The following is a 26,256-nucleotide window of genomic DNA, read 5'->3' on the forward strand; positions in this document are numbered from 1 at the left end:
ATCCAAGTGCCCTTTGGCTGGAAGGAGGCTTGGGGGGCGTTTGAGGGAAGAGGGGCTATTGCAGCAGGCGGGGGTCAGAGTCTGCAGGCTCTTGTATGTTACACTGCTTTGTTTGAGTTTTGTCCTGAAGATGAAGGGGCCTCAATGGTAAGTTTTAATCTGGGGAGGGAAGTGACTGAAATCACTTCCCAGATCAGCCAGTCTGGGTGCTCTGAGGCTGGTGGTACTGTAATCAGTAAGGAGGCTGCAGTGAGGGGTGGGGTCTGGAGGTGTGGAGAAGAAAGTCAGAACTGCAGCGCTAAAAGGGCTCCTGGGTTTGGTTCATCCAGGCCCTGCATCTGACACGGGGGCCTTGGGCCCAGAGAGGGGCAGGGACTCACTTGGTCTTTGAATCCAGGCCTCTGTCTTTCTGCTGCACTCGGGATTCTGCGTGAGTCCCCTTCTGACATGTGAAAACCGCACACCTTCTTGTGAGTCTGTCAACTGGGGATCTGTTGTCTAATCCCTTCCCCAGCCAAGATGTCGTCATCTGCACGGCAGGCCTCATGGTAGGAGGCTGGCAGGTCAGTGTGGTCTTCAGTGGGAGCCTGTCTTGTTGGTCCTTCTTGGAGGATAACGTCTCGGGGAGCGCTCCGGACCGAGGAGGCCCGACCGAGCGGTGTTCTGTAAGGGACTCTGTTTCTCTGGTGTGACCGGTTCCAGAGCCTACAATCTGTCTCTCCCTTTGTCTCTCTCAGAATGCTGTGAGTGATTGGGGAGACCCAGAATCTGGTTCGGCGTGTCCAGTCTGGGTAGCTGTTCTTTATCCACAGACAGAAGAGTTTACTCCTGGCTTTTACTGTGACACGTGTAGCTTTCTGTCTCTGTTGATTCAGGTGGATAGTATTATGTGATGACCGTCTTAAGTTCATAAAGACGTGTACTAAAAGGGATAGGTTGGACCATAATTTACGTAACCTCTTCCTGTGTGACGTTCAGACTGTTCCTAATTCCTCACTGTGGTAAACAAAGCGGTGATGAGTGTCCTGGTCCCGTGTCTTTGTACAGTTCGGTGTTTTTTTCCCCTTAGGACAGGTTCTGCTGCTCTTGCCTCCAACCCAGCTGCACTGAGGTTCTGTATCGGGGCACTTATTCCGTTTTGTTGAAAAGTCTTGGTCTCAGCGAGGCAGTTGGTCAACTTTAATGCCTCATCCGTGCCATGGCTCGGAGTTTGCATCTTCCAGTTTGCCCTGTAGCCTCTGTGTGCTGGGTGTCTGACTCCCGGAGATGGTTCCCCTGCCCCTCAGCCCCCGCCTGCTTTGTATGGCCCTGAAGCTTCTGAAGTAGCGGGACACGTGGATATGACACGTACCTGGAAATGACCAGAATTGGGTGTTAGGTCTGGCCCTGTCACACTAGCAGACCTGTGACCCTGTTTGTTTAGTTGCTTCTAGAACCTTCTTTGTAAAGCGGGGCTGATATGGTCTCTCATGCAGAACTGGTGTGAGGGTCCCATGAGTTCCGGTGTGGAAAGCCCTTCACTTGGTGCCTGGCGCATGGCGGGGAGTCGGGGCCGGCTGTCCGCTCTGTCCTGGGGATTCTGCTGCAGCCAGCTCCCCCGGGTTCTCCTCGGCAGTTGTCAGTTTCCGCTGACCCGGCTATGATGTTTCTTTGACCTTGGAACAAAATGCCTAACTCCTTGCCAAGGCGCGTGTGACCCTGCCTGCGTCACCGGCTGCTGCCGTCTCCCGTCACACTGCTCTCCAGCTTCTGGGAGCCTCTGTGGCCTCCTCAGCCGCGTGGTCGGGCCTTCAGCGTGCTCCTCCCCCTGCTGGGACTGCCCCTTCTCTTCCTCCTGAGCGTCGGGATCCCGACCTCCACGGCTTAGTCTGCGTGACTTTACAGAGAGGCCGCCCGTGGCTCCCTTCCCGCGTTCACTTGGGACCCAGCACTCGGCACGCAGTGCTTTCCGCCCGGAGTCTGATGACTGTTCGCAGTTACGTGTTTTATTGGTGTGACTGCTTACCTGTGTGTCCTCTTCTGTGTCCCTCCTGCTCAACACCCAGCTGAACAAGATGGTAGTCGATGAATTCTTACTGATAAAAGCAGGTGTGTTACCTTGTAAGCTGTAGATTTTGGTTGCCTTACCCGTGCAGTGGGAGTAGTAGTATTTAACGCCTGGGCTCGTGGTGAGGACTAAGCAACACAGGCCAGGACACTGCCGGTCCGGTCCTGAGCCGGTGGGCGTGGCCGCTGCGCTCTGTGCATCCGGGGCTGGAGCAGTGTAGCAGGAGGGAGGGGCACGCGGGTCCCCCCAGAGTCTTAGGAGAGCAGGCTGAGAAGGAGAATGGGCGGCGCCTTTAGAGCAGGCAGGAGAGCAGGAATCGTGCGGGGCGCAGGTTGGCGGGAGTGGCGGACAGCACCCTGGAGCTGGCGGAGTGCCTGTCTCCGCCGCTCTGTGGTCCTGGCTCTGCAGGATATGGGGCCTGTCAGGGCCAGAGGTCTGGTCAGTGCTGAGGGCAGAGGCTCATCTGCGTAGTAGGCTGGTCTCCTGCACGCTGGATCCACCGCTCTGAGTTCTCAGACCTCCGAGTGTCCTGGCCACGCCCTCTGCAAACCTGGCCAGATGGCGGGCTGGGCAGTGTAAATTTTTACAATCTTTTTGAAGGCCATTTGGAAAGGGATTTTGATGGTCATAAAAATAATATTACTCTTGAGTCCGATAATCCATCTTGGGGAAATTCACCCTGAGGAAAGAACCCAGCAGAAGGGAAAAGCTGCAAGCATGAAGGTGTTGTCACATTGTGTATGATTGTGAAAAATCGGGAACAAGGGAGTTCTCTTTTACATTTGTCATCTCTTTGGCTTATTGCAACAGACTTGTGTTGAAGGTGTTTCCCAGGTGAGGAAGCTGAGGTTGGAGAGATTCAGTGATTCGCTCAGGAGTTTAGTGTGATCCAGAAAAAGAAAGAAGGCCAAATGCACGGCTGGTCTTTCTGCTCGGAAAGCCTGCAGGCGTTCTTCTGGAGCACATTGCATCCATGCGTGCTCAGCAGGGAAATGGTTAAGCAATTGACTGTGAATCAATTCAGTGGAATTCAGTGCAGTCATTTAAGTGATAATTATGGAATTCTGTAGCAACATGAAAATATTTAAGACATGTTAGGGGAAGCAATGGATTATACAAATTCACTTATGTTACAATTTTACAAAAAAAATGTGTATTCATGAGCAAAGGCTGAAAAGAATATATAGAGAGTAGATTTCATAAGATAGTTGCATTCCAAGTGTTGTTTGGGTTCACATTTAAGATTCTGTTATTACTCCAGTATTGTTTGTGGATAAATAGGGGTTTGCCTAGCAACAGCTTTCTGGATGTTTTGAGGACACTGGGAGAGTACTGGAATCAGAAACTAATTCTAGAGTGTCTTCTTCATTTTACTCACCCCATTTAGCTCCTGCTACAGAATTGCCTTACATGCCGTGTTATTTACCAGAAATGAACTCTGGGCAGCAGGATTTCATGGTTTTTGTGATGTCTGGGTGAATGGTCTAACAGTTTTTAGACTTTCAAAGAGGATAAAAAAGATCGATGGTAGCATGAAGATCTGCATGTTGAGGGCTTGAGTGAGAAGGGGATTCATTCTGAAAGTGATCCTGTGTCTTCTGCTTGCTCAGGGCCAGGCTCTGCCAGGTACTGTAGCTCATGTAGTGTCACAACACCTCCATGAGGTAACTGACTTGGATCCTCTTTTCATTGATGAGCGAACAGTGACTCAAAGACATGCAGTTGCTTCCCCAAGGTTGCGTGGCTCACAGGTGACGGCGCTGGGAGTTGAGTCCCCTTCCGGCTCCACTGACCCACGGCCCCTGCTCTTGGTCCTTGCTGCCTGCAGTCCAGAGGTGCTCTGGGGGGTGAGCTTCCGCTGTGGGGTCCCAGGCCCTCTTAAGCCGCTGAAACTGACGGCCACATCGCCAGAAGCTTGGCTCCTGGCTGAGAGTTCGGGTGGTTGAGTTGCCCTGCTTCTTCTTTATGCTGTTGGCTTTTGTTTTACTTCCCTTTCTGATGGTGGCCTAGGCTCGGAAGGCCTTTGACAGGGAGTGGGAGGAAGTCCCAGTGGCCGAGTAGAAGAAGCGCCTTCAGAGGGTGTCCTGCTGCGGAGCTGGGACCGAGTTGGGATGGTTCCTCTTTCAGAGGCTCCAACTCCATGGTCTCACTCGGGTTGCCAGGGCTGGAACGTGGCAAGTAGCGCCCTCGTGTTCACCCACTTTTGAGCACTGAGTTTCTGAGTCATATTTGGTGGATTTTCAGGTATTTATTCCTATTGTATGGTAAGCAATTTTCAGTGTTTCCACTCTTTTTTTTTTTTTCATTTCTTAAACCTACTTCAAGTGCAGATGAAAAGTACAAATGAAAAGAATATTAATGTTTTAAGTTCTTACGCTATGCCAGGCACAATACTAAATATCCCAATTAATTTCTTTTAAATCCTCACAATAGCTCTCTGAAAGAGGCATTATTATAATCCCATTTTTATAGATAAAGGAACTGAGGCACACAGAATCATGAGCTTGACTAAAGTCATACGGCTAGTAAGGCAGCCTGGACCGGCTGTATTCGTTCATTCAACACATGTTGATGGAGTGTCCCCTGTGTCCCAGATACTGTGCTACGGTCTCAGGGGGAACAGCCGTGAGCAGATAGATTGCAAAGGTCCCTGCCCTCCACAAGTGATGATATTCATATAGCAGGCGTGATAGCAAATAGTACATGTGTAAGGATCGAAGATGAAGGCAGGTTGTGACAACTTCTCTTAAGAAAATAAGAGTTCTGCGTGTGAGAGTGACTTGGTGGAGGTAGTGGAGATGGCCTCTTTGGAGCCAGTTTTTAGGAGGAGCCTTGTGGCGGCTGTGACATTTACCCTGAGGTGGAAGGCCTGAGATTGAACCTCCCGGCAAGGGCTGCAGGAAGAGCCGTGCACGCAGACGAGGCCCGGCCTATGTGAGGACCGGGATGGTGGAGCATTGCCAACAAGGGGTAGGGCGCTTGACGGTCGAGCGTAGAGCCAGGTCACACAAATCTGCGGCCACGGCACCAAGCTTTTTTTATTTTAATTTTGCAACCCCCGTGGACTGTAGCCTGCCAGGCTTCTCTGCCCATGGAATTTTCCAGGCAATAATACTGGAGTGGATTGCCGTTTTCTTCTCCAGAAGGTTTTTCTGACCCAGGGATCAAACCTGCATCTCCTGCATTGCAGATGGATTCTTTACCATTGAGCCACCGGGGAAGCCCAGGAAGTCTTATTCTAAGGGTGATGGAGGAACTTCCTTGGTAGTCCAGTGGTAAAAACTTCGCTTTTCAATGCAGGGGTTGTGGGTTTGATCCCTGTTCAGGGACTTCAGATCCCCCATGCCTTGGGGCCAAAACTTAAAAACAGAACAAAATCAATAAAAGACTTTAAAAATGGTCCACATTTTAAAAAATCTTAAAAAAGTGATAGGAAAAAGCAATGTCTGTCTGACTCTGAGGCCTGTGGGTCTCTCCTTGCATCATGTGGCCTTTAAGAAATTCGTAAATACGTCCAGCCTTCTGACCACTCCATTGTTATTGTGTATTAACGACTATCTCTTTATGTTGTAGACTAAAATACAAAAGAAGATATGGTTTCCCATCTCTTAGAGATGGATTGGGTAGAAAGGCAAATCACCCAGCTGGTAGGCTGCAGTGTGATAGGTTGCTGTGACAGAGAAATTAAAGGGTGTATGGAAACATTTAGAAGGACCCCAGTCCAGCTTGGTGGGGTCGTCAGAGAAAGCTTGATGAGGACTGGCATTAAGCAGAGAACGAGACTGCCATTGTTGCAGAAAAGTTGGTGCCTGTATTTCATTTTATTCATTGGGGCTTGGCTGGCGTTTGCAGTGACCTTCTGAAGGCTTATTTACCTTTTCTCATTAAAAAAAAAAGTTCTTCACCTATAAATAGAACAAATATTCTTTCAAATGTTGCTAAGAATTTTAGCAGCATGCACAATGTGGGCATTCTTAGCAACCTCCATAAATAATTTATTGGTAGCCGAGTAATGGAATAGGTTTCTCTTTATAGGAAGCATCTGGCAGGGTAGACTTTTTGTTTGAATGAATGTTTTATGTGCTGTTTCCTTAAAACATTTAAAAGGGAGGCTTTAATGAACCTATCAATTGCTTGTTGCTCTGTTCTTCTTAGCCTCAAAATTGAAACTTTAAGTGTTAACAAGGGGCCAGGGGTGGAAAATTTGAAATGTACTTAATGTAGAGTATGCTTATCATTTTCTTTTATCAGTTGTAAAAGTATTCAAAAATTTATTAAAAGGAGTATTATGTGCTATTACCAATTATTTTTTAAAATGTTGAAGAAAAGCCCCAATGAATGTATATTTATGGTGATACATAACATTCAGGTACAGCTATTAATATTTTACTCTATTTTATTTTAGTTGTCATTGTTCAGTCTCTAAGTTCTGTCCTACGTACGCTTTGAAACCCCAGGGACTGCAGCATGCCAGGCTCCCCTGGAGTTTGCTCAGATTCGTGTCCATTGAATTGGTAATGATATCTAACCATCTTATCCTTTGCCACTCCCTTCTCCTTTTGCATAAAATAACACCCTGCAATTTTAAGTGTTAGGTGAGTTTTGACATATGTATACTCCCTTGTAACTTTTGCCATAATCAAGAAATATATTTGATTTTTTTTTTTTGGTATATGTGTATATAGTTGTAGGCTCATGTGACTGTTAGTCACAATCAGAATGTTCCAAAATGCCAAAAATTCCCTAGTGTTCCCTCTTTGTGGTCAGACTCTTCACCCAGGCCTCTGGCAGCCATCCCTCTATTCCCAGTCCCTGTAATTTTGATTTTTTCCAGAGATCATATACGTGGTCTCATACAGCTTGTAATCTTTTGAGGGTAACTTCTTCCCCTCACCGTAATATCTTTGAAATTCATTCACGTCGTCATCTACCATGGTAGTTGAGTATTTCCCACCATGTGGATGTGCACTTACTCATTCACCCTTTCAAGAGCATTTGAGTTCTCTCCATGTTTTGGTGATTATTCATAAAGCTGCAGCGGACATTCCTGTATAAGTTTTGTGTGTGTGTGTGTGTGCATGGGTTATCACTTCTCTAGGGTAAATACCTAGGACTGGAGTCGCTGAGTCATATGGTAAATGTGGTTTTTTTGGGTAAGAAACCGCCAAACTATTATTCAGAGTGATTGTACCATTTTGCACCCCCATCAGCAGAGTACGAGACTTCCATTTGTTCCACATCTTCATCAGCATTTGGTATTATCAGTTAAAAAAAATTTTTTTTGGCCATTCTAATAGTTGTGTAGTGGTATCTCATTGTAGTTTTAGTTCAGTTTTTCCTAATGGTTAAAGATGCTTATGGAGAAGGCAGTGGCACCCCACTCCAGTAGTCTTGCCTGGAAACTCCCATGGACAGAGGAGCCTGGTGGGCTGCAGTCCATGGGGTTGCTAAGAGTTGGACATGACTGGGTGACTTCACTTTCACTTTTCACTTTCATGTGCTGGAGAAGGAATGGTAACCCACTCCAGTGTTCTTGCCTGGAGAATCCCAGGGATGGAGGAGCCTGGTGGGCTGCCGTCTATGGGGTCGCACAGAGTCAGACACGACTGAAGTCACTTAGCAGCAGCAGTAAAGATGCTTAAAAATCTTTTCTTGTGCTTATTCGTCATCTGTGTATCTTCTCCTGTGAAGTGTTTTTTCAAAACTTTTGCCTGTTTTTGTTTTTTTAAATTGAGTTGCTTCCTAGCAATGACATTTTGAGAGATACTTATGTATTCTAGATACCGTTCCTCTGTTGGATTTGTGATTTGCAAATGTTTTCTCTCAGTGTGTAGCTTGCCTTTTCATTCTCTCAGCACTGTTTTTCCAAAGCAAACTTTAAAATTTTGATGAAGCTCAGTTATTGATTTAAAAGAAGGGTTTCCAATTCATGAATTTGGTAAGTCTCCTCCTTTATTTAGGTTCTTGATTTCATCAGACATACATAATGTCTTACTAGATTTGTACTTACAAATCTTCCTTTTTGGAGATATTGTAAATGGTATTTAAAAATTTTTTCAGCTTTCAATTATTTGTTGCTAGTATATTGAAATATGATTGATACCTGCATGCTGACTTTGCTAAACTCAATGAATTCTGGGAGTTTTTTTTGGTAGATTCCTTGGAATTTTTTGTATATATGGTCATGTTGTCTGCACGTGAGGGTGGTTTTACTTCTTCCTTTCCAATCTGGATGCCTTTTATATTTTTCCCTTGTTTTATCACACTGTCTGGAACTTCAAATATATTTTGAATAGGAATCATAAGAGCCAATATCCTTTCTTTATTCTTGATGTTAGGGGAATAGCATTTTGTTCTTCATCTTTAGTAAACATGTTTTTTGTAGATGTGTGATTTATTTTTACATATGTCCTTTAGCAGATAAAGGATGTTTCCTTGAATTCCTAGTTTGCTGAATTTTTATCTTGAATGGTTATTGAGTGTCTAATGCTTTTTATGCACATTTTGTTATCATCATATGTATTTTTTCTTCTTTGGTCTCTTAGTTTGGTGGATTACATGGATTGACTTTGGAATATTGAAGTAGCCTTAGATTCCTGGGATAAATCCCACTCATGATATGTTAATATGTTTCCAATTTTCCAAAGAAAGGCAATATCAAAGAATGTTCAAACTACTGCACAATTGCACTCATCTCACATACTGACAAAGTAATGCTCAAAATTCTCCAAGCTAGGCTTCAACAGTATGTGAACTTCCAGATGTTCAAGCTGGATTTAGAAAAGGCAGAGGAACCAGAGATCAGATTGCCAACATCCATTGGATCATAGAAAAAGCAAGAGAATTCCAGAAAAATATCTACTTCTGCTTCATTGACTACACTAAAACCTTTGACTGTGTGGATCATAACAAACTGTGGAAAATTCTTCAAGAGATGGGAATACCAGACCACCTGACCTGCCTCCAGAGAAATCTGTATGCAGGTCAAGAAGCAACAGTTAGAATTGGACATGGAACAACAGAATGATTCTAAATTGGGAAAGGAGCACGTCAAGGCTGTATATTGTCACCCTGCTTATTTAACTTGAGAAACTATATCATGAGAAACGCTGGGCTGAATGAAGCACAAGCTGGAATCAAGATTGCCGGGAGAAATATCAATAACCTCAGATATGCAGATGACATCACCCTTATGGCAGAAAGAGAAGAGGAACTAAAGAGCCTCTTGATGAAAGTGAAAGAGGAGAGTGAAAAGCTGGCTTATAACTCAGCATTCAGAAAACAAAGATCATGGCATCTGGTCCTGTCACTTCATGGCAAATAGATGAGGAAACAATGGAAACAGTGACAGACTTTACTTTTTTGGGCTCCAAAATCACTGCAGTTGGGGACTGCAGCCATGAAATTAAAAGATGCTTGCTCCTTGGGAGAAAAGCCTATGACAGATCTAGACAGCATATTAAAAAGTAGGGACATCACTTTACTGACAAAAGTCTGTCTAGTCCAAGGTATGGTTTCTCCAGTGGTCATGTATGGATGTGAGAGTTGGACGATAAAGTTGAGCACTGAAGAACTGATGCTTTTGAACTGTGGTGTTGGAGAAGACTCTTCAGAGTCCCTTGGACTGCAAGGAGATCCAACCAGTCCATTCTAAAGGAGATCAGTCCTGGGTGTTCATTGGAAGGACTGATGTTGAAGCTGAAACTCCAATACTTTGGCCACCTGATGCAAAGAACTGACTCGTTTGAAATGATTCTGATGCTGGGAAAGATTGAGGGCAGGAGGAGAAGGGGATGACAGAGGATGAGATGGTTGGATGGCATCACCGACTCAATGGACATGAGTTTGAGCAAGCTCCGGGAATTGGTGATGGACTGGGAAGCCTGGCGTTCTGCAATTCATGGCGTTGCAAAGAGTCAGACATGACTGAACAACTGAACTGAACTGAATTTTTTAAAATTTAGTTGAGGATTTTGAGTCTGTCTGTTAGAGGATTTAGTCTGTAGTTTCCTAATAATGTTTTATCTGGTTTTACGAGGGTGATGCTGCCCTACTAAAATGAAATGGGAAAGTTCCCTCATTTTCTGTTTTCTGGAAGAGATTGTGTAAAATTGGTAGAGATTTAAATATTTGGTAGAAATTGCTACTGAAATCATCCTGGAATTTTCTTTCTTGGAAGGTTTTAATTACAAATGTAAGTTTTTAAATAGCTATAGGAGTGTTCAGTTTCTCTTAATTTCTTCTTTGGTAAATTTTGATAATTTGAAGCTTTGAAGGAATTGTGTAATTTCATCTAAGCTCTCCAGTTTACATGTATAGATTTGTATCCATTATTCTCATATATCTTTTTAATAACTATGGGATCTGTAATAATTCCTCTTTCATTCTTGATATGGGTAAGTTATGTCTTCTCTCTCTCTCTCTTTTTATTTATTATTTTACCAGTTTGGCTAGAGGTATAGTAGTTTCATTAATCACTTGAAAGAGCCATCTTTTAAAAGTGATTTTTCTTTGTTGTTTTTCTCTTTTCCTTTTCACTGATTTCTGCTCTTATGTTTATTATATTCTTCATTCTTTTTGCTTTGGGTTTATTTTGCTCTTTTCATGGTTTCTTAAAATAGAAGCTTAGATTATCGATTTGAAATACTCTTTTTTAAAAACAATTATTTTTATTGGAGTATACTTGATTTACAGTGTTGTGTTGGTTTCTGCTATACGGCAAAGTGAATCACATCCATACACATGTAGAGTACACGCAGTGATTGTGTAGAATCTGTAGAATCGCTCAGATTCTTCCCCATGTAAGTCTCTACAGGGCGCTGAGTAGACTTCCCTGTTCTGCACAGTAGGTCCTTGTGAGCCAAAGTCGCTCAGTCGTGTCCAACTCTTTGCGACCCCTTGGACTATACAGTCCATGGAATTCTCCAGGAGATCTTCCCAACCCAGGGATCGAGCCCAGGTCTCCCGCGTTGCAGGCGGATTCTTTACCAGCTGTGCCACCAGGGAAGCCCAGGAATACTGGAGTGGGTAGCCTATCCCTTCTCCAGCGGATCTTCCCAACCCAGTTATCGAACCAGGGTCTCCTGCAGTGCAGGTGGATTCTTTATCAACTGAGCTATCATATATAAAGTGTATAAATATTTTTTCTTTTCTAAAGCATTTAATAGTATAAATTTCCCTCTAAGTATTACTCTAACTGCATCCAACAAATTTTATTTTGATTTTCATTTATTCAAAATGTCTTTTGATTTCCTCTTGTATCTATGGATTGTTTAGAGACGTGCTATTTCATTTCTGAGTCCTTGGGAATTTCCCAGTTTTCCTTCTGTTACTGATTTCTAAGTTTATGTCCGTTATGGTCAGGGAATATAGTTTGATTTCATTTCTTTTAAATTTGTTACATCTACTTTATCTCTCTTCCCCTCCCTCCCCCCTCACTAGGGTGCTAGTTGCAGATATTATGACAGTGCTCTTGAGAACTTCAGCGTGAATCTCTTGCTTAGGACATTTTCTTACACACTCATAATAATATTGCTTGGTGGAAAGTTGTTATTCGGAGTCCCCCAGCTGTCTCCATATAGCGTAAAAAGATTCCAAGAGTCACTGTATGATTTTATTGTACTTTGTAGTCAGGCCTCTATTACTTGCATTCATTTAGAGGAGTCCCCCAGCCATTTTTGTCTTGAGCTTGTCATGAAGATTTCTGAAGAGTCCGAGCCTATTGTTTGTAGAGCTCCCTTCAATTTGGATTTGTTTGATTGACGACTCTCGATTAAACGTTGTAAGAACAGTTGTATTCGTTTGCGGTTATTTCTGGCCGCCCTGGGTCTCCCTTGCCGCGTGCGGGCTTCTTTCTCTGGTTGGCGGCGGGCAGGGCTGCTCTTTGTGGAGGTGCGCGGGCTCCTCGCTGCTGCGGCTCCTCCCGCCTCGGAGCACCGGCCCTGGGCATGCGGGTTTCAGCTGCCGCCCGCTCAGGCTCAGTAGGTGCGGGCTTAGTTGCTCCATGGCGATTGGAGTCTTCCCGGCCCAGGGATTGAACCCATGTTCCCTGCATTGGCAGGCGGATTTTTATCCACTGCGCCACCAGGGAAGTCTGACAGCGCTTGATTAGTTGCAGGTTAAAGGGTGTGGGTATGTGGGGAATTCCTTGGCGGTCCAGTGGTTGGGACTTGGTGCTTTCACCGCCAGGGTCCAGGTTTCCCTGGTTGGGGAACTAAGATCTCACAAGCTGTTAAGTTGCCAAAAGACAAAAAGAAAAAGAGATGATTATAGGCATTTTGGCATTTTTAAATGAAATTGCTTACCTTCAGCGATTTAGTTCAGGAGGCACAGCATGTCAGTTCTTCCGCCAGGGGCAGTAGTAATATATTCTGTTGATTGGGGTGATGTCTGCTAGGCTTCTAAATTGCGACGATGCTTTTTCCTTTTGTAAATGCTGAGCCATCTGATGGCTTGAGACGGTGGGAATACCGTGCCTCCAGTGGTCTTTCACCTACTGCGTTTGCATGTTGATCTCTGCTCGAGTCGTTTATTACCGGGTATGTGTGTGTTAGTCGGCTATGGCGGTTGTATGATGGTGGGTTTCTCTTCCTGCGACTCTACATTTATTAACTTGATTCCTTTTGTAAAGAAGAGCTTCCCTTCTTCCCTTCCTTTTCTTTCTTTACTCACTTGCTTTCAGTGTGGAGTCGTGAATTCTGTCTCTCCACTCAGTCGTTATCCATCTCAGTGCCCAGACGGTCCTGAATGTGGCTCTCGATCCTGGGTTTGTGCAGTTGTAGCAGAGGTGAGCTCTTGTCCCTTTGTAGCCTGGGAAGCTACGGGCATTCATGCAGGTCTTGTCCCTCAGACCTTCCTTTCGATAACCCACCTGTGCTTCTTTTGTAGCAAATCACTGAACTGAAGAAAGAGAACTTTAACCTGAAGCTCCGAATCTATTTCCTCGAGGAAAGAATGCAGCAGGAGTTCGATGGCCCCACCGAGCGCGTCTGCAGAACCGTGAGTGCCCGCCTGGCGCTGCTGCCCCTGCCTGTTTCCTCAGAGTCATTCGAAGCAGCGATTCGATTAATATCTGTTCTCAGAGTTGGCAAGAGTAGATAGCGCTGCTTTCCTTTCATTTGAATTGATTACAGGGAGCGTAAAGATAATAGAATGACCTTAATACTAAGCAAAGCGATACAAGATTAATTTTAAGGGAGTCTTTCTCTCTTCTTAAAATGGAATTCTGACTTACCATATCTCAATTGCCGTTTTCTCATTATTTATAATTGAAACAAAAGAGTGAAATGGTGGCGCATGTCTTTGGAATTGAATCCTGTTGTTACTCACTAGCTTGTGTAACTGTAGGCAAGTCCCTTCAGCTGTCTGGGCTTGCTTCCAGAGTTAAGTGATAATCCCTCTGTCCTGGGGTTATTTGTGTGGATTAAAATGAGTTGATAGATGAAAAGCCTCAGCACACAGTCAGCCCTTGACAGTGATCATCATTGTCTTATTGAGGCTTCCATTGGCAGCCCAAAGTTAGGGTTGTCATTTTTTTCTGTGATACGACTCTTCTGTATTCCTTGCATGCTTGCTTATAACTGTCAGAAAAAAGTCTATTCCTATCTCAAGTCTTGACCTAGAGGCTTCTGCCTGAAAACAAACCGTGGTTCTGGGAGTTGAAAAAAGAACTTGGCTGTCTTGAAAAGGCAGGAGACAGACAATGTTTCAGTGCCCCTTTCTTGACTTTCTCTAGGAGATTAGCCCTTGGCTTGAGACTCCTTTTTTTTTTTCCTCTTCTGAAGTTTGCACCAGTGGAAACTTTGAAGGAGGAAAACGAACCCTCCTTAACTTTTAGTGGGTGGACTTAAATGGACTTGTCTTGAAGACGGATTGTATTGTATGTCTGAGCTTTCTCAAGAATTAAAAAGCTCCCTTGTCCCTCAATACCCAATTTTTTCCCCCCTTTATTGTGGGAGAGAAAGACAATGAGGATCTCCCCCTTTTGGGAAAGAAGTGGTGACGCAATCAAAATTTTAAAGAAAAGCCTGTCACTTAAAATATTTCCTACTTGTGTATGATTGTCATGTACGTCAGGACAAATATGGGTGTTAGGAAATCAAAAACAAGTTAACTGCTTCCTCTTGGTCAGGCACCTGTCCTGGGTGTTTGTACATTCATCATCATCTTGTTTTAATTCTCAAGACAGTCTTGTCCCATGGGAATGATCCTTATCTTGCGGGAGAGGAAACTGAAGCTCAGGAAAGATCAGTAACGTGCTTGATATCATGTAGTTGCTCCGTGAGATGGGTTTTGAACCTGGGTCTGCTGCCTCACTGTCCTATGCAGTTTCAGCTCTTCTTTTTCCATTGCTTGGCTAGATGGCTTGATTTGATTATACTTTTATTTAAATTTTAATTTTTTGGATAGGTGTACATGGCTCAGAATCAAAAAGTGTAGAAAGTATACACTGGAAAGACTTCCTTCCACCCTTGTCTCCTGGTTCCCTAGATCTAACCAATATGATTAATTCTTCAGGCAGAGAAATGTGATGTGTATGCAAGCAGCCATTGTGTGTGTGTGTATTATGTATCAACGCCCTTTTTACATAAACGTGAGCATGTTCTGCTTTGATATTAACAATATCTTGCATATCTTTCCTTAATAGTGGTTTAAGAGCTTCTTCATTTTTATAATGACATTCCATTTTATACTTATATGGTGTGTTGATTTTTAGTTTAGAAAATATGATCACCATGTATATAAGTTTATAGCTTGAAGTATTAGGCTTGCAAAAAATAATCTCACGGACATGTTAGCCGTGTCGTCTTTTAAATTCGCTGGTCTGGGGCTGCCCGTTGGTTCATCAGAAAGCAAACCACCTAGAACATGTGACATCACCTGTTACGTAGAAGCTCTCTGCCCTTCGGAGAGCTGGAAGAGGAATCTTCTCTTTGAGGGGGTTTCTGCAGTTTTCCCAAAACCACAGTTGAAGACGTTGTGTGCGGTCACTCACCGTCCTCTGTGCAGAGGTCGGTGTTTCTAGGAAAAACTCTGCAGAGATGACCTCCGTAGTCTCCGTTGTTTGGCAGTGAAGAAAACGACGCGGCCTGAGCCCCGTCTCCCCGTCTCATTTGTTAGCTCATCTAGTCCTTGAATCCACCAGGGCAGCTGGGCCTTGTGTTTGCCGCGTGACCCCCTGCGGAATCTGAGAGGGGAGTAAGGGCTGTTTCTTCCTTTTCTTTTTTAATATTTTTTTTTCCCCTTTGTGATGAGAACTTTTTTTTTTTATTTATTTGTCTGCATCTTGCGGCACATGGGGTCTTTGTTGTTGCATGCAGGGTCTTTTTAGTTACCTCGTCCAAGATCTTTCACTGTAGCTTGCAGGCTCTAGTTCCCTGGCTAGGGATCGAACCTCGGCCGCCTGTGTTGGGAGTGAGGACTCTTAGCCACTGGACCATCAGAGAAGTCCCTCAGGCTTGTGTTTCTAAGGTCAGTTATAGGCTCGCACTTCCGCTTTCGTGTTGGATATGAGCAGGAAGGCAGGGGCTGTGTCTGCCTTGCCAACCACGGTGGCCTCGACGCTCACCCGGGGCTCAGCCTGTCACAGGGGTCGGTGTGTGTCCATCACGTGAAGGAACGAGGGGGCGAGCATCCGCTGACTCAGCGCGGCTTCTGCCCAGTAAAGAGTGGAGACAGAATTTGAAGCCAGGTCTGGCATCGTTGACTCAATGGACGTGAGTTTGAGCAAACTCTGGGACATAGTGAAGGACAGGGAGGCCTGGCATGCTGCAGTTCACGGGGTTGCCAAAAGTCAGACATGACTGAGCGGCTGAACAGTTGTCAAGTCCCACGGCCGTGGCCTTTCCATCCCGGCTGACTTCTCAGTCGGGGTGCTCTCCCCTTTGGGGCTGCTTGGCTGAAAGGAGGGAGGCATGTCCTCTGAGATTGTAAATTGTACTGGAAATGTTATTTTTATTTACAGTGATACACATGTATTAGGGAATAGAATGTCAGGTTGGTGTACATTATTAGAATAAAGCAGGTGCAGGATTACAGAAATCTTGGATTTACAGCAGCCCTCCGTAGACTACACCCTTGGACTGCACTCCGTAGACTACAGCCTCTGTGCTGGGTGACTTCATCTAATCCGTCTGAGGACTTTGGGGAACTGGTTCTCAAAGCCTGTCTCTGCCCCACAGCCTCATCTTGTGATCCATGTGCCAAAGATCCTGCCTTTGGGTTGTCACAGGAGTTACAGGCCCACGGCCCTGTGTGTCTGCCTCTGTCCCCGTCAGTTAAGAGGAAGAGAGCCCGTGGTGTCCCCTCTAGGCAGCGGGCCCCGTGTAGTCACAGCTCTTTGGGAAGGAGGTACCCTGAAATCTCACACTGAAATGAGACAGGCAGTGATGTGGCTTCCCATCCACATGTTGTTTGGAAGCTGCAACACGTTCCCACTGCTCCAACCACCACATGCATGACTGTAAACAGCCAGAAGTAATTGCCTTGGAATGGGAAAAACAAACTGCAGAATTGCTTGTAAATTTGCTTGGCGGAGGGCAAACAATTTTTAAATCAGCCTCACTTGTATGACATTTATGCCTCAATGTTTGAGTGCTCTGGCTGTTGGGTGCTTAGAAAATTTACATAATTGTTCCAAGCCTTGAGAAATCCAAGGCTCTCTTTGGAGCCCACCAGTGTTTAATAATCCCCTTTTCCCTGCGCTCCAAGGCTAATGAGGGTTTCAGTCTAACATCTGCCCGTTACGAGCATCGCGGAGCCAGTTCATGCTGATGGCGTGTTCCCCACTAAAGGCATTCGGATGGCCTGTGTTTCACACGGTTTCTTTTCTCTCCTGATCTTGTCCCGAAGAACATCGAGCTCAAGGTGGAAGTAGAGAGTCTGAAGCGGGAGCTGCAGGAGAGAGAGCGGCTGCTCATCAAAGCCTCGTGAGTACCTGTTCCCCCCTCTTGGGCCTGGTGGTGGTGGCGGGCTGTGCTCAGAGAGGACAGCCTTGAGTCTCCAAGCCAGCTGCTCCCAGTGCTGTTTGTGACCCCGTGGACGGCAGCACAGCAGGCTTCCCTGTCCTTCACCATCTCCCAGGGTTTGCTCACACTCGTGTCCATTGAGTCGGTGATGCTGTCTGAGCATCTCATCTATCTAACCATTTCCTGTAAGTATGTTACAAAAACACGGCATAGGAAATGTGCTGATGGTGAGTGTGCAGCGTGATGCTCTTCACGGAGCAGGCACCGTGAAGCAAGCACTGGCCGCCGTCCAGACCACAGACCAGGAGGTCGTCAGACCCCGGGCCGTTCCCTTTGTGCTCCCGGGACGCACTCTCCTCCGCAGAGATCACCTCTGCGCTCGCCACTGGCGCCCGCGTTGCTCAGCTCTGCCTGTGTTTGAACTCAGAGAGAAGGAGCCATCTGCCGCGCACCTGCCCTTTTGTGTCTGGCCTCTCCCCTTAAGGATGTGTCTGTGCGATCCATCTACACCGTCAGTTACCGCCGCAGCTCATTCATTCTCATCGCTGTGAAAGGCCGAGGGCCTGGGTGTCTTAGAGGGACCCCCGAGCTGGGTGAGGCACGGGGGCAGGGCGTGGGGCTCCAGCCAGAGTAACTCATTTTTGTGTGTGTTTTCTGTACTAGGGTCCCTTGTAGTATTTCATTAAAGGAAGGGCTCTACTGCATTAAACAAATCAAAAACTAATATTTTAATCAATCAATCAGTTAATTAATTTAAATATTTATTGAACAGCAATCACAGTTCCGAGAAGAGTCTGTATCTCAGTTGGTTATTCATTCGTTCATAAACATTTCTTAGGTAAATGTGCTGAGGATTTGAAAAGAGACCTCCCTTTTCTCAGGAGCGCATGGGCAGTGGGTGAGCTTGTAAGTGGGGTGTGATGGGGGTGCAATGACAGAGGGCATTTTATGAGCAGGGGCGCGACACGAGAGTGCGCTGAGTTTCACTTGAGAGATGATGGAGACTCCCTGGAGCTGACCCACCGAGGACCCGACTGGAAGCTCGTGTGGTCACGCTTTGGCGGCCCCGGCGGCGGAGCTCCTCGGCGGCTCGGGGCACAGCGGCCCTGTGAGGGCTTCACCAGGGGTTCATTGGTGAAGAATCTGCCTGGAAGGCGGGAGGTGCAGGTTCGATCCCCGCGTTGGGAAGATCCTCTGGAGAAGGAAATGGCAACTCACTCCAGTATTCTTGTCTGGGAAATCCCATGGACAGAGGGTCTTGCTGTCCGTGGGGTCACGAACAGTTGGACATGACCGAGCGGCTGAAACACGCCCACAGCTGCGCTGCGCTGGGCCGGCCTCCATGGTCCCTGTTACTGTCTCCCAGCCAGCAGCCAGCGTGGACAGCTGTGGGCTCGGAGGAGACTGGAGGCCCTGGTCCGGGCTTCTCGGGGTCACGCTGACCTTGCACATGTGATATCTTCTCCTGAGTGAGTGATGAGTGAATGAACAAACCGGACTAGCCTGTTGGTGTTTTTATTTGTTTTTCCGTTTTCTCTGTGCCGTGTGGCCTGCAGGATCTTGGTTTCTCCTGGAACCCAGGCGCACGGCAGTGACAGCCCCGAGTCCTAACCACTGGGCTGCCAGGGTATTCCCTTAATACACTGTTTTCATTGGTTGCTTTTGTCCTTGTTTGGAAGCAACATCGTTCTCTGGGCAGGAAGTCAAATCGATGTTACCAAGCCTGGGAGCCAGTAGTAGAATTCGGTCTGTTACATACTCAGCGCCCTGCCTGCTGCGGATCTTGGCCAGGACGTGTTTCTTGCCAGTCGTGTGTACACGGAGACCCAGACTCACAAAGGCCACGTGCACGCCTCGATACCAGCACACTGGGCTGAGCGTTCCCTGGCTGGTGCCCACGTCTCTACGCATAGATTCCCCAAGTGCCTAGACTGCAGTTTGGGGCCCTTTCTTGATCTGATCAGCTTAATTAATTTATTCAAAAAATATTTATCAAGCAGTTGTTATGTGTGGTACTGGCCTAGGTTCCTGAGAATAGAGTGGTGATCCAGACAGACAGGTTGGGGCTCACATTCTGGAAGCAGTGATGGGGATCAAACGCCTGGAAATGTAGATCTGTAAATACAAATCGGGACAAGGGCTCAGAGAAGAAAGGGCACCGTGAGAACAAGCGCAGCGGCCGCAGGTCTGTAACTAGAGGTCTGTAGCAGGGAAGGTAGCATTTGCGATGAGACCTGGGGGTGAGGAGGCCTTAACCAGGGGAAAGAGGGGAGAGTCTTGAAGGAGAAGGGAGTGTGCAGGTCTCAGGTGACCCCACACGCCTAGGGGCTCGGCCTCGTCTTGCAGGGTCTTGAGGCCACGCTGGAGATTTTGGTCTTTATCCTGAGATCCCACGGAAAACAGTCATGAGTTTTAAGCCACTGACACAATCAGGGCTTTGTTTTTGTTTTTTTTATTTTAAAGGTCACTCTGGAGGCCAAGTGGGGAACGTTCTGTGGGGGAGCCGGGGTGGAGGCAGGGAGGCGAGTTAGGAGGCGAGTCCAGTAGTTGAGCTGAGAGGTAGGGGACGAGCTGCTGGCACGATTGGGCGACGTTTGGGAAGCGGAGTCCCCTCGGCTGGGGACTGGGTGGGCAGGGCGATGTCAGGAGGCCTCCCGGGGCGGAGTTTCTCCCTCGGGATTTTCACGGTGACTGCACTGCTCCCGCTTGCTCTCCACCAGCGCCTCACCCCAGATGGCGCACGGATGCTAAGCATGTCCTGCCCCTGTCACTCGGGCTTTGCTGCTTCCCGTTCGCTCCTGGCCCCGGTGACTCTCTCCTGTCGCCTCCCCGCCATAGAGGCCCAGGCTGAGTCCCGTGGCTGCCGGTGGCCACGCCTCAGCCTCTTCGCAGACGCCTCTGGCTACAGTGACGACCCCATGTGTATGCGACCCCGCGTGTATGCGACAGTGCATGTATGTGACACCACGTGTATGCGACCCCGCGTGTATGGACACCGTGTGTATGCGACCCCGCGTGTATGCGACACCGCGTGTATGTGACCCCGCGTGTATGCGACAGTGCGTGTATGTGACACCGCGTGTATGCGACAGTGCGTGTATGCAACACCGCGTGTATGCGACAGTGCGTGTATGTGACACTGCATGTATGCGACACCGCGTGTATGCGACAGTGCGTGTATCTGACCCCGCGTGTATGCAACACCACGTGTATACGCGACACCGCGTGTATGCGACAGTGCGTGTATGCGACACCGCGTGTATGCGACACCGCGTGTATGCGACACCGCGTGTATGTGACACCGCGTGTATGCGACCCCGCGTGTATGCGACAGTGCGTGTATGCGACTCCGCGTGTATGCGACCCCGCGTGTATGCGACCCCGCGTGTATGCGACCCCGCGTGTATGCGACACTGCCTGTATGTGACCCTGCGTGTATGCGACAGTGCGTGTGACAGTGCATGTATGTGACAGTGTGTGTATGCGACACTGCCTGTATGTGACCCCACGTGTATGAGACACCGCATGTATGCGACCCCGCGTGTATGCGACACTGCCTGTATGTGACCCCGTGTGTATGCGACACTGCGTGTATGCGACACCGCGTGTATGCGACACTGCGTGTATGCGACCCCGCGTGTCTGTGACACTGCCTGTATGTGACCCCGTGTGTATGCGACCCCGCGTGTATGCGACTGTGTGTGTATGCGACAGTGCGTGTATGTGACACCACGTGTATGCGACACCGCGTGTATGCAACAGTGCGTGTATGTGATATCGCGTGTATGCGACACCACATGTATGCGACAGTGTGTGTATGCAACAGTGCGTGTATGTGACACCGCGTGTATGCGACACCACGTGTATGTGACACTGCCTGTATGTGACCCCGCATGTATGCGACAGTGTGTGTATGTGACAGTGCGTGTATGCGACAGTGTGTGTATGCGACACTGCCTGTATGTGACCCCACGTGTATGAGACACTGCATGTATGCGACCCCGTGTGTATGCGACACTGCCTGTATGTGACCCCGTGTGTATGCGACACCGCGTGTATGCGACAGTGCGTGTATGCGACACCGCGTGTATGCGACCCCGCGTGTCTGCGACACTGCCTGTATGTGACCCCGTGTGTATGTGACCCCGTGTGTATGCGACCCCACGTGTATGCCACAGTGCGTGTATGCGACACCGCATGTATGCGACCCCGCGTGTATGCAACACTGCCTGTATGTGACCCCATGTGTATGCGACACCATGTGTATGCAACACCGCGTGTATGCGACAGTGCATGTATGTGATACCGCGTGTATGCGACACCGCGTGTATGCGACACCGCGTGTATGCGACAGTGCATGTATGTGACACCACATGTATGCGACCCCGCGTGTATACGACACTGCCTGTATGTGACCCTGTCTGTATGCGACACCGCGTGTATGCTACACTGTCTGTATGTGACCCCGTGTGTATGCGACACCGCGTGTATGCGACACTGCACAGTTGATAAGATGCTTTCAGGTTCACTTGCCGTCCATCATTATCCTGGGAGCTAGGCAGCTTTCTCGGAAAAACCTCCCTTTTGTCGCGGGCAGTTCAGACCTGGAGAAGGGAAAGAGCGCAGCAAACCCGCTTGGAGAGACCTGAGCTGGAATCAGGACTCGAGGCCCTGACTTGTACCCCAGCGCTGGGTTTCGGGCGCTTTATTTTCCTGCATGTGACTCTCGCTTCTCCAGCATTGACTACACCTGGTGAAGCCCCGAGTCTGGTCCCCTACCTGAGTGGAGGCGGGCCCGTGGAAAGGGCAGGGGCCCTGGGTTGGCCTGGTCAGCGGCCGGGTCTTTAGCTTCTGAGTCTTGGCTTCTCCGCTGTTGCTGCTTCCTGGGGCCTTTGTGCAGATGACCCGCCACGGCTCTGCTCCGTGTCCACCAAGCATCCACTGAAGGTGCCTGTCCTGACCCTGAACTGCCCAGCATCTGTTACAGGAAAAGCCCTTGCCCTTCCTAAAGAACCACAACTAGGATAGAAAAAATCAAGAGGAAATGTTGAGGGTTAAAAAGGATAGCGGGAGTGGTGTTCCCAGAAAGTTCTTTCTTGTATTGGGTGGAAAGCTGAGTTAGATTCACTTCTCTAAACCCTTTCTCTCCTTTGGTCTTGCTGTCTGTCTCCTCTCTTGCCCCAGATTCTGTAAAGAGAGGTTTCTGTAAAGAAAGAAGGAGAGAACTAGCATTTTTTCAGAAGCGCATTTTTAATTGGAAGATAATCGCGTTACAGTGTTGGTTTCTGATGTACAGCAGCTCGAATCAGCTGTGAGTTCACATGTAACACTCCCTCTTGAGCTTCCCTCCTACCTTCCGAGAACTAACATTTGTTGAGGTCCTACTTTGGCCCAGATCCTAGGCCTGGCGCTTGACATGCTTTATTGCATCTGATTTTATAACAGCTACTTGAGGCAGCCAGTATTCCCATCTGAGTGAAGAGAAACCCGAGGCTCAGTGGACGGGAGGACTTGCCCAGTTCTTCTGGCCACAGAACCAGAGCTGGTCTCCTCTGGAGCTCGCTCCGCCTTGCCGTGGAGTAACCATATATGTTTGCTGGCTTTCTATTATTATATTTCTCAGTTACAGTAAGGGGACATTAAGAACAAAAGCAGACATATTGTCGGAGTAAATTTTATCTCTGTGGCTTTAAAACACAAACAAAAATAATAATTCCATTAGTAGGGGAAAATCGCACCATACTGCTGAGTATAAATTTTATTGCTGCAGTAACTGTAAAATACAAAGATGATAAATGAAAAGTTGGAACATTTATTATTGGGAATACATTTTGGTGGCATACTAAAATGCAACCGAACTGAATAACGCCAGCACTTGTTAAAAGCTGCAGTCAGCCTCTTGACCATGTGTGCGACTCAGACTGGGGCTGGTGTTTGCACTCGCTGGCTGTCGGGGGGCTGGCGCAGGTGGAGGGGAGGGTAGTGGAACAAGCAATTTCCTAGAGAAGTTCCTGTAAAACTGAAGGGGTGAAACATTTGTGGTAGTCAGTGGAGTTCGGGATTGGAAAAATCCTGTGTTCAAGGCTCAGGAGGGGAAAGCTTTTAAAAGAGAAATCTTTCAGCCATGTATACTGCCTCTTGAGGAGTGGTAGAAATCACTGTGAGTCATTGTGAATTCCAGACAGCCCTGATCAGGAAATGATGGAGGGGAATGGGGCGGCAGGGCTGAGGACATCTCATGGCATTAACCGGGAGGTGGCCGTGGTGGCCTTAGTCTCAGCCGGAGAGGTTCTGTTCTCAGCTCAGACACCCGCCGAGGCGGGCAGCGAGGCCGCTCAGAGCCGCCCAGCAGGGGCCAGCACCGCGGTCCTCGGGGACTCGGCCTAGCAGGCAGCACTCAGCTCAGAGAGGAGCGAAGGCGTGTTAGCACGTTAGTTCTAAGAGGTAATCATCTCATTTTTCAAATGAGGAAACCGAGGTGTAAGAGGTAATTTGCCCAGAGTCACACTGAGGGCGTAATAGAGTCAGCATTTGGAAGCAGATCTGTTCAGCCCTAGAGTCCCTGTTCTTTCTTTGCAGTTGTTCACATTGAATTCCATTAAAATGATATCATGACACGGGGGGGCCTTCTGAAGGCCTGTTGGTAAAAGGGAGCAAGATATGAATAAAGTCTTTATTCGTAGGCGACTCGAGTCTGAGACTTGGACGGCAATTGTGGCCCTCTTGACTCTCCATTGTTCTCAGTCAGAAACGCACATGGCCTGTACATGTGAGTGTCTGATCACGTGACTCCCGGTTGGAGAAATGTTATATACCCTTAAAGTAGGGCACGCGAGGCTGGTGATGAATAGATTTATTCTTTTGCCGTTTTTCTGAAAAACGAGCTTTAGGTGGAGCCGTTTCCTTTATTATTCTGCCTTCCGGAAACCCGCAGTCACTTTGGAAATCCGATGAGACCTGCTCTGAGTCTGTCTCAGAAATTCCCATCTGACCCTGTTTTTCTCTTTTGAGAACCAAAAGGAAAGGCCATCAGTGGTGCTGGCCCTGTGTCCGGTTTTGGAGTGCCAGCCCCACCGCCACTGGTCAGGTGGAGCGGGCGCCCGGTGACGCCCGGCAGCACGAGCTCTGGCTTTTGCGTCGGAGGTGGAGGGGGCGCGGGGAGCGGGTGATCCCCTCCCCTCGGGCCTGCAGTAACCACTGGTGCTCGCAGAGCGGCCGCGCTGGCTTTGAGACGCTTCCCTCCAGGGGCCGCCCTTTCCCCTCAGGTCTATTTTCCTTGCTTCCCGATCCCTTTCCTTCTGTCTCTTTCTTTGTGGCAGCACCATGCGGCATGTTCGTTCCCTGAGCAGGGTTTGGATCTGAGCCCCGGCAGCGGCAGCGCGGCACCTTAACCACGGGGCCGCCGTGGGAGTCCGCTGCGACCTGCCCCTTGCTCACTGCTCACACCCGCCCTCCGCCCTTCCTGCCGGCCGTGGAGGTGCGCCTGATCGGAAGTCTTGTGCTGGGGATTTGGCCGTAGCTGGTCAGAGGCCTTGAAAATGCACTTATCCTTTAACTTAGTAATTCCGGTTTTAAGAAAATCACTGGATAGTATATGTATATATACACATACACAGATATCACATATACGTATTTTATTTTTTAAATTTTTTTACATATATGTATTTTAATTATAATATAGTTGGCATATAACATTGTGTAGGTCAAAGGTGTACTGCATGATTGATTTAATACATTTATATATTACATTATTTCTGCTTGTGAATTACAAATGTTAAAAAAAAAACCAAAACTGCTCAGTACGGGTCTGTGGGAGAAGGGACCAGCAAGTACCCTTTGTCTCTCTGGAGCCGCTGGAATCACCGTCTGACCGTCACTCTCGTGCATCTTACGCCTCTGCCTCTTTTCACAGCAAAGCAGTTGAGAGCCTCGCCGGAGGGGGCGGATCTGAAGCTCAGCGGGTGAAGGAGGACGCTCAGAGGAAGGTCCGCCAGGTCGAAGATGTCCTGACCAGGAGGATACACCTCTTAGAAGAGGCGAGTCTGCAAGCCCCGAGGAGACTGTCCTCACAGTGGGTTCATAACAGGGGGGCAGAACTTTGCTACTTTTTCCTGTAATCTGTCAGGGTGTCAACAGAAGCAAGAGCCCCCTTACCGAGTACTCCCTGGGCTCCAGCCCTGCTCTGGGCACTGAGCATACGGAATCCACACCCGTGTACCCTGCACGCTGCCCTTTACTGTCTGCATCCTCTCGATGAGGGTGCGGACACGGAAGGACAGAGAAACACTAACTAGTCCAAGCTTAATCCCCGGTTAAACGTTGTTTAGTTGCAAAGTGGCGTCCATCTCTTTGTGGCCCCATAGACTGTCGCCCGCCAGGCTCCTCTGTCCATGGGGTTTCCCAGGTAAGAATCCTGGAGCGGGTTGCCATTTTTTTCCACTCCATGGGATCTTCCCGACCCAGGAATGAAACCTGCGTCTTTTGTGTCTCCTGTAAAGCCGCCAGGGAAGCCCCTTTAAGCTTAGAGCTGCTGGTTCTAAAGCCTGTGTTCCGGCTGTCACATCACCCTTCTTCTCGTCTAGTTCAGCCTCTTTACAGAAGGGGAAGCTGAGGCCCAGCTAGGGACGGGCTCGCCTAATGCAGCTCAGCCCGGAGCCAGGCTTCCCGACTGGCGCAGCCCTGGCCCCCAGAGCCCAGCCTCCGGCTCCCCCACCTCCCGTGCTCACTGACCTTCTTCTCGGGGAGCCGCTTGTGTAGTTCCCCCACTGACTCGGCCAGGTGCTCCCCGTGACTGTGGTGGGGGGCAGGAAGCTTCTTGGCCAAAATATATTGTCTCCTAGGTGTTAGAAAGTTTTCTTCATGCTAAGCTAGTACTGAGGAATAATCGCAGTCCCTTCATTCTTGATCTCTGAAGTTTGTCATTTCATCTCACTTTCTCTACCTGTAACCTTGATTCTTCTGAGCAGGTAAGAGGGGAGATGACACCTCAGAGCACTTCTGGATGCAAAAAGCAGATCCGCTTGTACTGCGCTTTGGTTGATGATGGTCTTTTCCATTCTTCCTGTTCACAGCAGCCCCAGGGGGGTGTGTAGGTCCAAAATACAGATGAGGACTGGCTCAGAAAGGGCGGGGAACCTAGTCTGCATCATAAGCAGCTGAGCTGAAAGCAAAAGGAGAGTCTTTGGAGCTCAGATTCCGAACTTCAGTTAAAATGGAGCTCTGAGACTTTAGGAAGCTCAGCCT

At 48.0% G+C, this 26,256-nt stretch overlaps 1 protein-coding gene across 4 annotated transcripts in view; it reads left to right on the forward strand.

The window, feature by feature from the left end:
* Positions 1–26,256, forward strand: part of CDK5RAP2 (CDK5 regulatory subunit associated protein 2) — a 176,535-nt gene that overhangs the window by 16,288 nt on the left and 133,991 nt on the right. For all 4 annotated transcript variants that reach the window (XM_061163293.1, XM_061163294.1, XM_061163297.1 and 1 more), the window contains exons 4-6: positions 12,935–13,045; positions 16,898–16,974; positions 24,926–25,049. In XM_061163293.1, the coding sequence (XP_061019276.1) occupies positions 12,935–13,045; positions 16,898–16,974; positions 24,926–25,049 (312 nt within the window). The remainder of the gene's footprint in view (positions 1–12,934; positions 13,046–16,897; positions 16,975–24,925; positions 25,050–26,256) is intronic.

The sequence above is a fragment of the Dama dama genome, chromosome 16, assembly GCF_033118175.1.
Source record: "Dama dama isolate Ldn47 chromosome 16, ASM3311817v1, whole genome shotgun sequence".
Taxonomy (NCBI): Eukaryota; Metazoa; Chordata; class Mammalia; order Artiodactyla; family Cervidae; genus Dama; species Dama dama.